The sequence below is a fragment of the Trachinotus anak genome, unplaced genomic scaffold (genome assembly GCF_046630095.1).
Source record: "Trachinotus anak isolate AG129_WGS33_773 ecotype Australia unplaced genomic scaffold, CSIRO_AGI_Tana_v1 ptg000032l, whole genome shotgun sequence".
NCBI lineage: Eukaryota > Metazoa > Chordata > Actinopteri > Carangiformes > Carangidae > Trachinotus > Trachinotus anak.
Window position 1 is genome coordinate 15,677,805 of NW_027273883.1, and position 16,386 is coordinate 15,694,190.

General features: G+C 37.2%; 1 protein-coding gene across 1 annotated transcript; it reads left to right on the forward strand.

Moving 5' to 3' along the window:
- The first annotated feature begins 5,870 nt into the window (after positions 1–5,870).
- zbtb32 (zinc finger and BTB domain containing 32) lies at positions 5,871–15,904 on the forward strand. Its single transcript, XM_071470688.1, has 5 exons — positions 5,871–5,970; positions 8,856–9,908; positions 10,868–10,977; positions 12,719–12,886; positions 14,228–15,904. Exons 2-5 carry the CDS (start codon positions 8,887–8,889, stop codon positions 14,455–14,457), a joined length of 1,530 nt encoding a protein of 509 aa, XP_071326789.1. The 5' UTR covers positions 5,871–5,970; positions 8,856–8,886; the 3' UTR covers positions 14,458–15,904.
- The last annotated feature ends 482 nt before the right edge of the window (positions 15,905–16,386 follow it).

The following is a 16,386-nucleotide window of genomic DNA, read 5'->3' on the forward strand; positions in this document are numbered from 1 at the left end:
CTTCAAATGACTGCTTTAATCAAATCACAGACCTGAATTTTTATGCAGTGATAAGCACCAATAAACACGAGACCCACTGTAAAAGCAACTAATAAGTTGCTTTGACATAGTTCCCAAGTGCCATTTAATCTGACAGTCACTAGCGTGGGCAGGCCCCACACTTCCTTCACCCACAAATTACAAAGAAGTTTAAGCCCCAGCCCCTAGCCCTGCACAGGTTCACTTCTTCCAAACCACAACACTGACGGGTAGTCCTGCTCACCCAGATTACTGTGAAAAGGCCCCGTGGCTGTACAGTGACAGTTTGCCATTGATGCCTCCAGCGCACATCAGTCATCTTGATAGTGGTTCCTCTGAAGTCGACTGATCACATACAGCCACTGTGGTAATGTAAGACGACTCATATTAACCCAGACTTTTATCACATCGCAGTCTGAGTGCGCGTTTTGTTTAGTACCGTAACACTTTGATTCATTCAACAAAACAACATTATGAAACCCCTTAGTATGCAGAGATTAAAAACCTTGGTAGGTAGATCAAAGATGTTATCGCATGAGATGTGTGCTTGGTGAACTAAAAAAATACACGTCATTATCATCACATGAGATGTGTGGGTGCTGGAGGACACACTAGTGCATTTACTTCATAGATGAGACCCACACTGTTAAGACACCTCAGTGAGTCAGCATTGATGCTGGGTGGAGAGCCTGATGGTGATTGTTCAACTGACAGTGAGGGGATTGCAGGTGCCGAACTATGTAGTGTGGTGGGGGGGCTGACAGTCTTGATATTACTGGAAGGTGAAGCCCTATGCATCAGTTCGGCTGTCTCCTTACCATATAGAACAAGATGACATTTAAGTGTCAGTATGATGCTAATTTCTCTGAGAGGAATAGATGAGATCAGAATGTCCAGTGGTTTGAGCAATACTTGACGATAACTGTTTAAACACACACAGACCAAGGTGTTCACACTATCTTCAAATGTCACACACACACATACACAGACAGAGATAGAGGAAGAGAGAGAGAGATGACGTTATCGTGGATGGCTACATTACATTACAAGACTTAATGAGGCAATCTGTAAAAAAAAATAAAAATTGACACCTATCCTAATACATCAATGTGTCAAACCTGTGATAACAAGGAAAATTGCTAGGAAACCACCCTGTGGTTAACACTACATGCATCCTCCATAACAATATAGGTGAGAAGGACTCTCAAATTTAGATGCTACATTTTCTTAGAGGAGTAAATATAGCTGTACTTCACAGCAACCATTCTATACTTAACTGATAACATTTTGATTCAGCTGAACTCGCAATTTAAGGGCTTATTATTTTTTCATATGTCTGTGCATGAGTGAGAAAGATGCAACTTGGGGTGTTCCTCGCAGCCTCTCAGTGTACCACATATTTTCTTAAACATTAAATGTATAGTACAGTTGATGATTTCCTGAATAAACAGGAAAAACTAGTCAGTACCTTTGTTCATTGTACTCAAGACGGGAGGGGAAAATGGAGGGTAACGCATCAACTTTTATAGCAAGTATATAGAGGCAGACAGTAGTGGAGTACATTTACTTGAGTACTGTACTTAAGTAAATTTTTCAGGGATCTGTACTTTACTCAAGTATCATGTTGGGGGGAGACTTATGACTTTTACTTCACAACATTTGAAAGGCAAAATTTGTACTTTTCACTCCACTACCCATAAGCCAAGTACTCATTACTTTTTCTAATAAAAAAGTGGAAACCCTGTGGATTTAGTGTTTTGCTGACGTTTTCCTTCCAAATGACAGGATGGCGGACGAGGAGGCAGGTACATCCCAGCAACGCACAGGCTGTGCCAACCCATGGCCATAATCTCTCAAGTATATTCAAATTTTGTGAAAAGAATAGCGACAGTTTTCGCTTTCAGTGCTTACTTTGCTTGCCAAAAGCAAACTTCATCACGGCCTACAAAATTCGGCGTTTAACCTGAGGAAGCACGTCCAGGTATGTATATGCATGCTATGCCTATGTTAAGCCTAATATCTAAGTCCTGAAATAGAGTTGCCTTACTTTTTCTACGAGCCACAGAGATGGTTGATAAAGTGCACTAAAGGATCGGCTGGCTGCCATTACGTGATAACGCTTTAGCATAGTGTAGTTGGATAGTCAAAACTATATTTGCCTGCAAACTTCAGATTGCTGTTTGTAGACTGACGTTGATTAGCATGTAAAAATGGAGTTCAGCTAATCGTGTAACGTGGATTAGTCGCCTGAAGAAACATGTTTTAGTGTTAAATAAAGTAACATTTAAAATATGAAAATGACTTTACCTCTTTTTTCAATTAAGTTGTCTCATTTTTGTTACATTCTTCAAAGGTATATACATTAAAGATTCTACAAAAACTCCATCCAGTAGGTTTCTATAGGTGAAGATATTGTGCTAATAATAATCGATATTTAGAAAATGTACTTTTACTTTTAATACTTAAGTATTTTCAACAAGTACTTCAGTACTTTAACTGAAGTAAAAATTTGACTGTAGAACTTTCACTTGTATTGGAGTAAAATTGAACACACAGTATCTGCACTTTGACTCCAGTAAGGAAGTTGTGTACTTCATCCGCCTCTGCAAGTATACATGTGCTTTCTCTGGAAATCCGTGTAACATCTTATTTCATGATAGAGAGAAAACTGAGAACATTCTCATATAAGATGTCTCCCTTGTGATCACAGCTTTTTCTAGTTGTTCTTCAGGAAAAAACAAATTACCACAAACATTACCATACCATCACAAGATTAGACAATCAGTCACATGGTTTACGGGTTGGGCACAACTTATAGAATACATTATGAACAGTTACTTGAGAGATTTGATAAATGAACCCGCTGAGCAAAAATAATGTATTGTATTAGATACCAATGATCACTGATACTATAGCCACGGTATTCATTTAAAACCGTCTCCTCCCTACCACACTCACATATCACTGTCTGTCACAGTAATCAGAAGCTAATCCTACAAACCTAACTGTAATGACCTACATGTAATGCTGTAGACCTACTTGATAATTCAGACAATTTCTAAGGACGAGCCTTATCAATATTGGATCACTTTCCACTGACGCAATACTAATTAATTAAAGAGAATAGTGCTGAGTACTGTAGACGAGACCTGTTTAAAGCCAAACACATTAGTACTGTACCTCATAATGAATTCTTCACTTGATCTCCACTGTGCTTGTATGAAACAAAAAATGATTCCTTCAAAATTCAACTCTTTAAGACTAAAAATTCTCTTCTGTGACATTGGTCTCTATATATGAGTAATATTTTCAATTTGATGATGAAATATCATCCCGCTTAACAAAATAGATTTTTTTTCATGAATTACAAAAAATATCCCTTTCCTAAGAAACCGGTACTGATCGTTTCAACAGAGCTACGAAAAACTGGAGTTATGGGTAAATGTAAAGTTCACCAACTTGTGTGAAATGACTGCCCATTTTAGCACATTTTAAACAGCCAAAACCAAACTTTGGAGCATGCATCAACCACTGAAACCTCACAGCCATCTGAAATCTCTTTCTATATATCCGTCATACTTGAAGGGTGTCTCTATTTCAACCTACATAAGTAATTGTATTGTGAAGTTTAGGCAACACAAAGCTTAATTTTGCACAAATTAATTTAAATCCACTTTGTGTCTCTGAAATAGCATCTGTATGTTTGGAATTCATTTTCACAGCTATGCTGATGACACTCAACTCTATATATAATTTATCTGAATGCTAAACAGTTATCCACAACTCCACAAATCACAGAGATACAGCAATAATACTAATAACTGAGTGATTACCCATTATTTAGTCAATCAAATATCAAAGACATAATTAAAATTGAATTACATTATCTTCACAGCTTCAATAAAAGTAAACATGGTGATCAACAGCAAGCAGAAAAACTTTTTCACTGTCTAAAGTTTAAAACATAAACAACAATTCCCCAAATAACTAGCTTTCAGAATCTGTACTATGAACAATAACATTTTACCACATAATCATTCTCTCTTCCCTCTGCTGCTTCTCAGTCCAGATGTGACTTCAAAGGGTTTTTGCCATGTGATATTACATGGACTTTCACACTCTCCTAATAATCAGATTCCATTGCATCAGAAATATTGCCATCTGTTCTCCAACCGATTTTCCAGCTACAGTCTATGCCAGCTGTTGAAAAGGAAACTACAGAAAGCACTTCTGGCTAACCATGTTTGGTGTTTAGTTTTTGTTTCAGTTTGTAATCAACATTTTTTTCTGTCTACACTTATAGCAGGCCTGATTGCATTGAATGCATTTCTCTTTGTAAGAGACCCTTGGGGCAGAAAAACTTCAAAAACACAGACTTTAGACAACACTGGCCTGTTTACACATCCCTCAGATGTGCAGCAACATTATGACTCATTTGTAGCCACTGTAAGTCCACTCTTCATGTTCCTTTTAGCTCTGTTTTTCTTCTCCACCAACTCCTGAGAAAATAACTTAGTTATTAGGCACTAGATGTGTGACTATCCTCACCAGCTAGACAGTAGACAGTGGGTTTATCTGAGTTTTTTTTTTTTGGTTTTTGTTTTTTCTTTTTTGCTGAAAACACCTACCTGTTGGGCCTTGACTATCCAGTTAAAATTCTAATTCTAACTATAAGCAATGCACATTCATCTAAATAGGCCACATTATAATAACAGCATTATAACATCAACATATCTATTATAACTTATATTACTATAATTTGACATTTTTTACGTTTTTCTTTATAGATTTACTTTTAACTTTATGAGTATAAGTTAAATTCAAATGAGAAGTTCACAAATTACTAAGTCTTTCATTAAACCAAAGTGTCTCTGAAGCACACAGGTACCCCACCAACTGTCTACCAACTCAGAGATCCATGATTCACTTCTGACCCCGACTACTCAAATTGGCCATGTTACAGGTTGCAATAGCCAAATAAAGCTTTAAAGGCAAAAAAAGGAGTCATAATATACTCAACCATCAAGGTCTGCTAAACTGACCAGCTCGCTACAGTTGGCCTATTTTTACACGTTTTCACACTGATGTCTGACATAGTGAAACACCAAAGGAGGTATGTCTATTTGGAGGGTGCAGGTTTCAGTGAAGCCTCACCCTGCATATAGGTACCACTGGGCTTTTGTCTGCATGTTTCCTGTCACAGATCATTGTCTTTGAAGTGGTTTTTGTCTGAGCACAGAATGGCCTATTAATGTAGTGACCAGCAAGTGATGCTGGAGGGGAGGAAATCATGTACAACATGTACAGGCATACAGCATCTGTAGGGCACACAAATATCCCACTAACCACTGTCCCCATTTCTCTCCCTCTTTCTCAGTCATACATGCACACGTGCGCACACATACACACGCACACGCACACACACACACAGAGAGAGAGAGAGAGAGAGAGAGAGACAGTTTAATCATTTGGTAAATATAAACTTTTATCAGGTTCAGAAAATGCAATACTTTCAGTGTTGTTTTCTGTTCAGTTTCTGTTTTGCATGCAGTTTCAATAAACAGTATGTTATCTGTTCAGGACAACAAATAGAGAATATGAAATTATGATTATATAATATAATATATATAATATAATTATAATATGAAAACTTCCTCCATGATTGTCAAAAAATAAACAAAACAAGTATAACAAAAAACTGGTATAGTGAGGAGAACATTGCCATATTTTATCACAAAAAGCAAACCATTTAGTACCTCACTGGCTCAGTAATCAATGAGCCAATGAGGGAGAGATGAGTTAAAGAGGAGGGACTGTAAAGACAAAAGAGGAAACCACCCTGTCCTGCAGCAAAACCTATACCCAGACAGACATGTCACTTTACAAGTCACTTCACAGTCATGATGCGAGGTAGCTTGTCATTCTCCAGGGAGAATATTCACTGAACACCGGGTAAGTGTCTCATTCACACAGCTTGCTGTTTCTTTATTTTCCGAGACTGAAAACCACAAGCAGATACACTTCAGCATTGCTCGTCTTTGGTCTCTTTAGCTGTGTTTTCTGTGATCTACTTAAACACAACCTAGTGTGCCGCTTATGCTCTTCTGTTGCCCTTGGAGACTTTTAGATCTGGCGTGTGTCTTGTGACTCCAGTCCTTTACATGTTAGCTGTGGGGAGGCTGACTCTAAGTTCATGTCCTGTCAAAGGATGTGTAAATCTGACATATGCATGCATGGTTTTCCCCTATGTATGCAATGAGATAGTTCTGTGACTGCAAGGAGCTCAAAGACTTGCTAACTATGTCACAACTCTGCAAAAGTGTATAGTAGATTTGAGCAGCATCAGGGGAAATTTGATTATTGCACAAGCCAGTTTATAAAAAAAACTAAATGTGTTCTGAAGATAAGAGATAAAAAGATTTAGGCAAGGTTAGCAAAGACATGAACCAAAATATAACGGATTACAATACAACAGCAGAATTGATTTAAAGGCTAACAGGCCCAGGAGAGCACCACTACATGCATTACTTCAACAAAAAACTGAAAATTAGAAACTGTACGTGTCAGTTGCATCACATCAATGTCAATAAGAAGACAGCTGTAATATTTGAAAGTACAATCTAATAAACATCTGAAGCTAAAGTTCGTGAACTGGCGGTTTAATCATCACTAAAACACGGCAACATTTCTGACCTGTCTCTGCAAATTAAAGAGAACATCTCTATAGTAACCCTTTAGGTTTGTATATTACACAATAACACATGGCACTACTTTAAATGTATCTGCTCGTGCATGAAATAAGTTGCTTTAATGTCATTTATCACAAAATGCATTTTAGAACATCCCATCAATCAACCCGCTAAATTATATTTGTCATAGTGCAGCTGCTATGATGACTAATACACAACTACACAACTATATTATTATTATTATTATTATTATTATTGTTATTATTATTATTATTATTATTATTATCATTATATTTTTTTTTATATGCAGATACAAGCCTGAGTAGTCCATTACAGACTTGTGAACTGAAACGTAAAAGTAAAATCATACTACTTAAAATGACCACTGTAGAAAGAGACTTCTGTGCATATTGCACAGAAGTCTTTTTTAATCTGATAAAAAAATTCATTAATATCACTCAATTAATTTGTGATACTGACCTCAGTTATATGATTTAATATATAGGCATAATCTAACATTTGGATCAGGCAGCGCAAAGTTTTTGAATGCTGTAAATGGCGTAGCGATAAAAAAAAAAAAAAAAACAGGTCTACACTATTGCTGTATGTTCACATACGCAGACGATAGGCTTCTTTGTACGGATGCAGCTCGATTTACAATTTTGCTACGTGCTCTCAACATTGTGCACTGAATATTACAAATTTTGTTATTGTAATGATGTAATTTTCTAAAAAGTAAAAACTAAACATAAAAATGAAACCTTGAACATATCAAATACAGTAAATCTAAGTGGCTTTCTACTTATGATACTGGAGCTGCTCTACTGTCATTTTCATTCTCAGTGCTATGTGCTGTAACACCTACATACAATGCATAACCAAAGTCATAATAAACATCAAAATTAACATTAGTGAGACATATGTCACATATGTCACAACACGCTAAAATTACATTGAACATATCTCAAGATACATACAACAAATCAAACATTATTTTGAATTAATGTTCTCTGGTACAACATTTTGCAATAAGAAAATGAATTTGATTAACAATGAAGAGAGACGCCACAAAAATGCATGTGCAAAAATTCCAGTAAGTACAGACAACGAAATGTCATTTCGTTTCACATCTACTTTCCATTTACAGTCACCATCGGAGGACTGAATAGGGTTGCTGTTGCTGCTGTAAAAAAAAAAAAACTCTGTAATAGCTCACAGTACTTGTGACCTCTGCTGCAGAAACCGACCACACACTGTATAATCATAAAAGTTCTTTATAGACTTCACACTGTGTGAAGATGACAACCTCTCAGGCATCCGGTACTTTCAACATACAACTACAACGTTTTCATCCATGTAATCTCAATTTTAGATGTAAAATTCCACATATTTCTGTAACATACTTACAAATTTACATATTCCACCCCTGCGCGTACTTGCATTTTATGTTTACGGCCCTCAAATACCTAGTCTTATTGTTGTTGATGTTCAAACTTTACTCATGTTTACTCGTGTGTACAGTCATTAGTCATGGTTTCATATATTGTTAGGGCTTTGTGGCTTCAGAGTGTGTATGTGAGCACTGAATATCAAAGCTTTCAGAAAACTGAGTACATTTCCACACATCAACCAGACATTCAGACACAATATCAGAAAGTGCTGTGATTGAGGAAGGTTTTTCTGCAGGAAAGAGTCTAATAAAAAGAAATTGTATACATTGTGCTGTTTGTGAATATACATTTTTTTGGGTGGGTTAATTGCTTTAAAATAAATGTATATGGTGTTTTGCAAAGTAGTTGAAAGTCAAATTCACTATTCACCAATTTATAACAATATAAACAAATGATGAAATCTTGTCAGCTACATTTTGCCCCCTCAACTCTCACTACAGGTAATGCTATCTGGAAAGGGTGGAACAAAAAAAAAAAAGTGCAAACCGCAGAGAAACATTTAATCTGTTAATCACAGGCCAAATCCTGCTGTTGATTGTCAATGTAATTTTCCTACTCACAGTCTAGCCTGTCTAGAAATGTCACATAGCTGGCAACAAGCTGGCAAATTGATGGAACTAATTTTACCACAGTGTGGGCATAATCTAATCTGATCTTGCTTTTGATTGTTTTGTTCCTTTGACTTTCTTTTTCTCAGACTTTTGATAGCATTTCTACAAACTTCAGAAATGATCCGACTCAACAACACCAAATATTTCCACTTCCTGCAGCAGGCAGATGCTTTGCGTCGCTCAGGGTCACTCTGTGATGCCATCATCTCAGTAAAGAGTCATACATTCAGGGCTCATCGGCTAGTACTGGCCTGTGCGAGCAGACGACTGGCACAGCAGTTGGCCCAAGGTGACATAGACAGTCCAGCCCACTGCACACTGGAGTACTTCTCACCACACACCTTCCAGCAGGTCCTGGACTTCACCTACACCCAGGCTCTTGAGGTGTCTGTGGAAGACCTGTACCTGCTGCTGAGAGCTGCTCAGCTGTTGGAGATGGAGTCGCTGGAGGACCAGTGCCGGAAACAGCTAGATACCCTCAACAGCGGTGCCAGGGAAGAAGACAAAAGAGGAGGAAAGGCAGATGTCAAAGAAGAAAAAGAAAGTACAAAAGAGATGGATCAAAAGAAAAAAGGTCCAGTTCTAGAGGAGAAACTCCAAGAGGCTTCCTTGATGGGGGAGGAAACATGCAACAGCGTTGTCATGGAAAATCTTTCACCCCCTGATTCTGCTAAGCACCGCTCGTCATCCCCAAGAAAGAAGCCCAGACTGTCCCCTTTGTCATCAAAACCCTACAACAGAGACAGTGTTATTGCAGGGCCTGCCACCAGCAGTTCCCCTTTCTCTTCTTCCTGGACTTTCCCCACAAACATGTGGAACTCTGTGAGCACCCTGAGGCGGATAGCAGAAAACTGTTCAAACTTGATAGCCGCACACCCTCGTCATTCAACAAATCAGTCCTCTGTAGCATACCCATTCTCCCTCTCCACTACACCTCACATGTTCCCCTTACTGGGCCCCCATTTTCAAAATCCAGTTCACAATTCTGTAATGAGCTACTCAGGCTTTTATCCACATTATACACAAAACCTTTATGCTGGATCTGCAGGAATGGGAGGCATAATCAAGCAAGGCCTGTTAAAAAGAAAAAAACCCAGCCAGAGAGCATTTAGCGAGACTGCTCAAAGCGTTGAGCAGAGGTAAGTCAGCGCTTGGACATGATTTTGGAAACTTCAGTTTTTTTAATTTTCTGTTATTGTCTCCCTATTTTCCTCTCACAGAGTCATTTAGAATCCCCCAATTTGCTCAGTTGTTCCCTTGCGACAGTTACAGTACCTGACTCACTGCTGTTTGGGTAGATGTGTGTGATTGAGCCTCCTGCACTTTCCAACTAGAGCAGTTTCACCTGTTAACCCTTCCCTGTCAGTCCTAGTCAGTCAAACTCTTTTCAGACAAATAATAATCCTAGTTTTCAGACCAAGAGAGGAAAAGACATACAAGTTCATTTTCCATTACATCTAAATAAAAAAATATATATATTTTTGATTGAAAAAAGTTATAATTTTCGGCCCTTCAGAAATAAATTTACCACTATCTTTTAGTGGTAAAATTAAGTAGTTTGAAAATCCACTTTGTTTTTGGGTGACTTTCCTCCTTTTTTCAAGTCTATGCATATTGTATAGTGTTCCACACTGTGTAACTAAATAATGTATAAAGGGGAGCCCCCTAAATTTCTCCCCTCCTTTGCAGAATTCAAGATTTTCCACCCACTGAAACACAGTTTCAGTGTTTAGACTGGTCACAGTTGCACCACAAGAAATTGCTCAAAACATTTATGGTTCTTTGTGGAAAAATAGCTATTCTTACATGTCACGTCATTATAGCCAACTGCTCCTTCCGCTCTAAAATTATATGAAAGTTAAGTGAGCTTTTACCTTCAAAGAATGCTATAAAGATCTTGTGGCTGAGGATGGAGAGGAAGGAAAGGGTGTTTAAGCATTTAATCTGTGATAACACATATTTTATGTGATACTTAAGGACTTTTACTTCTATTTCTCCAGTGAAGTACTTCTGAGAAGTGTTGTTGTTGTAACAGGTGTGATTTGTGCAGTTGTGTATCCTACAGCTGTTGCATCAGAAAATAATTTCTTTTCCACAGCTACCCTCAAGCACCCAAAGCCAGCACGGAGAAAGTTAAAGACTGCCAACACTGCAAAATAAGTCTCCTTGGCGATCCAGTGCTGCGAGAGTCAGCCTCCACACCGTCAGGTAATGATATATTTATACACTTACTGTTTTTATAATACATTGAACATACTATTATTACTATATAGTGAGATAAAGGCTATAGCAGCGGTTTTTCTGCACAGAAGTGATCAATTTAACAAGACAGTAAGACAGTTCTTGTCATGACCCCTAACCTCGGCAGACTCATGATACTTAGCTACGCAATGGAAACTGATAAAGAGAGTTGTGGTTTTGAGAGCATGGTGCAGCAGGAGCAGTACTGTGGTTACTAGATACAGCTAGATACATGCAGTACAGTATGTACTGCATCGCAACAGTGGTTTGTCCTATGCCAAAACATGTCATACATATGGAGTTATCATAATAAATTCTAATAATAAGTAATAAGAAAGTCACTGCAATGAAACCAAAAGTCTGCTGGTATGTGTGTGCATATGCGTGTATGTGTCTGTGTAAGATCTTTCATCTTTCACAATCAAGCTGATAAATATGTTTATCTATCTCTGCTCAAAGGAACATTATGTTCATACCTCAAGAGATTACTCTTACTGTGTTTTACAAATGCCGTACTGCACTGCAGCAAGCAATGTCATCAATAAGTCTCTAATATATAATTGAATACATTATTATGTAAAATGTGTACAACATATAAACAAAAAGAGTTTAAATGAAGCATTTTAGCACCTGCATTCAGTGTTGCTAGATAAGTTTTGATTATCCTTTCCTTTTTCTTCACTGAAATGATATTAAAGTTTGTTAATAGTGGATAACACTGGAAATTAAAACATTATCTGTGTAAGAAGTTGGGTATTTTAAAGTGAGAACTGTAGAGAAATATTGGACAACAGGTCTCACTAGGTTGTGAAGAGTGGTGAGTGTTCAATTGTTGTGGTTTATTCTTTCAATTTCCCCTACTACAGTATACACCCCCTTCATATTTCAGCATCCTGTCTATACTATGAGGCCCAAGTTTTTACTTCAGAAACCCTAAAAAAAAAATATAAGGTTCTGAAAGGCTTCAGAGCTGCTACCTTAACCTCAAAATCACACCTTAGTAATTTTAAAACAATCACCAAGATGCGTGGCTGCAGACAACACGTGTGCAGAGTGACAGGAAAGTAAGCTTCTACAAACTGAATTTATTGTTTTGCAACAGGATGCAGCCCAAAAACAGACTTGTGCCTCTAACATATTATTAAAATGTTATATATCCCACTAATATATTACTTTGAACACTGTGTAATAAGCTTTTTTTTTTTTTTTTAATTAATTGGTCTAATCAAGGTCAGTGAGCATTATAAACCTTTGTGTGGTTGCCAAAAACTGCCTTCCCAAATAAATTATTGCAGCAACACGTGATTATTTACACAATTGATCAATTTGCTCAGTATTTTCTCGATTGATGGTTTGGTCTATAAAATGTTAGAAAAAAGAGAATGATGCTCACCACAGTTGAAAAGCAGAAAGAATCACGCTAGAGAAGCTGCACTAGGGACTTAGATGGTTAATCAACTATCAATTGCCAAGTAAAGTTGTGTGGATTGACTAATCAGTTATTCTCATCAGTGTAGCTCTAAAATGAATTCAGTTGACGTTATTGCACGTAACTGGTCACTTTGGTGGCCTGCAGAACTCATTGCTCTTTAAAGTGGGTGACAATAAACAGACCATTCTAATGGTGTTTTTGTGAGCTGTCATGCCATTCTGCCCACCACAGTGTTCACACCTTCACCTGTCTCGCCTCGTCTTGTTGTTTGTGCAGGTGAGGCCTGCGCAGGGTGTCGATTCTGTGGAAGAAGAGACGTGGGGCAGCATGAACCACAATCCAATCGACAAGACCACAGAGGAGACAAACCCTACCAGTGCCAGCACTGCCCTAAAAAGTTCAGTCTGAAGCATCAACTGGACACACACCACCGAGTTCACACCGGTAAGCAAACTGTTTACTACAATCTGTTCAGTTTTTTAAAAGTGAAGAAATCGAAACTTTAGCGTTGCACGTTAGGATCCAAAACTATACTTGCCCACAATGATAGCCAGTAATATTTGTTTTTATATTGTTGAACATTAGAGCAAAAGTATAATCATGAAGGGAATTTCAATAGTCAGTATATTTCTTTGTGCCCCAAATCCAGTTACAAAGTGAATTCAGTAATTACAGTAGGTAATAATAGTAGGATTAGTTTGAGGCTGCTTAAGTTAAAGGGATTTGTCTAAAGACAGACAGATCAGAGACAGGTTAGCGGTTAGCATAGCATGGCAAATTAATGGCAAAAGAAGGGATTTATGACTCATTTTCATTCGCGTTTAAAGATGTTGGAATAAGTATTCTTTCATTTTGGAGCCAAATATTTCTTTTTGTGTTGCTTTTTTAACTCTATACAGTGGGACAACACTTCTGCATGTTTTAGACCATTAGCCCTGAGGCATATATGGTTTGCAAACCACCTAACATTTTCCAAAGTAGAGTGTTGTGTTTAGATTTTTTGACCAATGCAGGTTACGGTCTCCGCTAATTTTAATACTATGAAACTCACTTGACAAAGACTTGAAACTTGCAGACTTGAAACCTGAGAGATAGAAAATCCATTGAACATACAGTAAACATAACTTCTGCTTTAACTGCTGTAAAAGCTACTATTATTATTTCCATATGATAATGCAATTCAAACATTTTCAAGCGAGTATGCCCTTACAACAGTATTACCAGGCAACAGTGAAATCAAATTATTCAACTATAACAGATTACTTGTGTCAAAAAAATTTCTCTGCAGACATATATAGTATCTTTTTATCAGACCCTTCAAAACCTGCAAGGATTTGCTGTTGAGTTTTAATTTAACTTATATTTAGCATTCAATTAGTTAAATACTAATTGAATAACTTCATACTCACACACACTCGTACTTTTTGTTCAGAATGAAAGTCAATATATGTCAATATTTTTTTTTTCTGCTATATCAAAATAAATCACAGAAGAGAGCTGACTTAATGGAATATACATAAGTTGTATATATAGGCTATCCAGATGGAAGTTGAACATCTGGATGACTTAAATAAAAGTGGCCCAATTTAGTTGATTTTACCCTGAATAATAGCAAGTAATATTTCAGAATATACAGTATATAATAAACAAATGGTAAAACACTGGCAATGAATACACTTCAAGAAGGTATAAGACCCTCTCTAAAGTGATCACCCCCCTCCCCCCTCCCCCCTTCCATTGGCTTCCTTCCTGTGGCCCCCTATTCTCTCTTGTCTCTTCTTCAAGGGGAGAAACCCTTTGAGTGTCGTCTCTGCGGACAGCGCTCACGGGACTACTCAGCCATGATCAAGCACCTGCGGACTCATGGTGGAGCGGCACCCTACCAGTGTACGGTGTGTATGGAGTTCTGCAGCAGCCTGGTCGCCATGCAGAGACATGTCAAGAGCCACGCAGTGCAGGACTTCCCTCCTGACTGGAGCATCAACAGTACCTACCTGTATACCTCCCACATCTGAGACACACCTCACAACACAGACACCTCCATCTATACAAAGTTCTCATATGTGTAGCTTTAGTTTGTGCCTCTTGTGTATTAATGGCAGATTTGAGTCACAGAGCTAACCATCTGTTTTCTGAGGGATAGACTCCTGATGGTGTTTGAAAAGTCCTGATGGTCCTTTAACAACACTTACCAATGTTTTGAAGTCATAACAATACATTAGAGTCACAAACTGAGGCTATCACAGGTATAGCAATAACTTTCATGTAAACTGAAATTGTTCTATATTCACATTCTCAATAACAGGACAAAGAAATGCAGCACTAACTTCCAGTGACACGTCAGAACATTTAACATTTCACATTAAGTCAAATACATGCATTAAAGTCACATCAACAGCTCATTCTCACTGAATGACGCAGGCATCTACCCTCTTAGTTTCATAATTATTGGACCGGTTGTGTAAACTTTGTAAGTTTGACCTAGGCTTATAGTGCCCTCATGAGGGCAACCACTGTAACAATCAGTTTTTCTCTGTAATAGTGCTGAAACAGTGACACCATGTCAAAATGGGATGAGTGTGTGAGATATAACATTTGCAGCTGGACAAAATAAATTTTATTTAATTAGTGGAACATATAAACAGTCTACATCCATTGTTCCAGATTTAGTCAGAAAAATCCTAGATCGATACTTACTATGATGTATTCTCTCCACAATTAAAATTCTAATGTATCAAGTTCATCCTTTAAAGTAGTGACTTTGTTCTAGTTAATTTACTAGAAACTAGCGAAAAGCAATAAGAGAAGTGTGGAAGAGGACTAGAAGTTCAAAGCTTGTGAGACAAAAGCAAGTGAAATTCCAAATATGGCAACAGTTTAACAAAGACAACATTTATTTAACACTGGAATAGGGAATGTTATGGGAACCTGAAATTGCCAGTGAACAGCTCTTAAGTCTTCTGAGGTTGATTTGATGGGTTAAGATGAGAATAACAGAGCATTTGCAGCTATGACTGTCTAGTGAGTGACAAACAATAGTCCAGCTTTTCTTATTTTTTATATTGTTCCATTAGTGAATTTTCTGTGTTGTCATGTACTGACTGCCTATAACTTCAAAAAACGTGGATACACCATAGTAATTGCATCTCAAATTTATATTTAGCAACTGCCATGCATCTCTAAAAGCGCCACACAAGTTACATGGCTGTGAAGCTCACCGAGCAGTCCTCATAAGTATGTATTCAGCATGTAACCATGCACACTGCTTCCGTCCATTGAGGGAGCTTTCAGAGGAGCTTTAAGGCCTTTTTCCTCTGAATGCTATTTGTTGATTTGTACAGCATTATCTTAATGTGTATGTGGTAGACAGTAAACTCATCTTTTATTTCTAGGATTTAATGAATCAATATTCTATAATATGTTTTAACTACTAATGCATCAAATAAACAAGCTTACACACAACAGCTCTCTTGGCTGTTCTTGGTAATTTGTTCAGATAATAAAGGACATGTTAAGGTAAAAGGAAGTGCTTGGGGGACAGGGGGCAGCTGACCAAATGTTTTTGTTTTTTTTGTTTTTTTTAAGTCAATTGCTGATAAATCTGCCAGTGACAGTTGTTGTTTTCAGTTTGGTTGCTGATTGTAAAGTGGTGCATACTGAAATTAACAGCAACATTTCATCACATTTAGCTCCAAATAATGTTTAAAAAATTGGTGTGAATTTTTTTACAGTTTTTTTTTTAGATTTATTTAAATTTGTCAACTTTGTCACATTTACTTTTCTTTAAAATAAAAAAAAGATAATGTGATGTTAATTTTAAATCAAAATATTAAATATAAAACTAAATGGTCGATGTTAAATCTTAATCTAAATGTTTAATCTAAATGTTAAATCTAAATCTAAATGTTAAATATTAAATCGAAATGTTAAGACTAAATCATTGT

Bases quoted from the DNA above. Each gene is read 5' to 3' on its own strand.
- zbtb32 (XM_071470688.1), top strand. From the start codon at position 8,887: ATGATCCGACTCAACAACACCAAATATTTCCACTTCCTGCAGCAGGCA. The intron at 9,909-10,867 runs GTAAGTCAGCGC...TCTTTTCCACAG, and splicing joins GCTCAAAGCGTTGAGCAGAG to CTACCCTCAAGCACCCAAAG. The intron at 10,978-12,718 runs GTAATGATATAT...TTGTTTGTGCAG, and splicing joins GTCAGCCTCCACACCGTCAG to GTGAGGCCTGCGCAGGGTGT.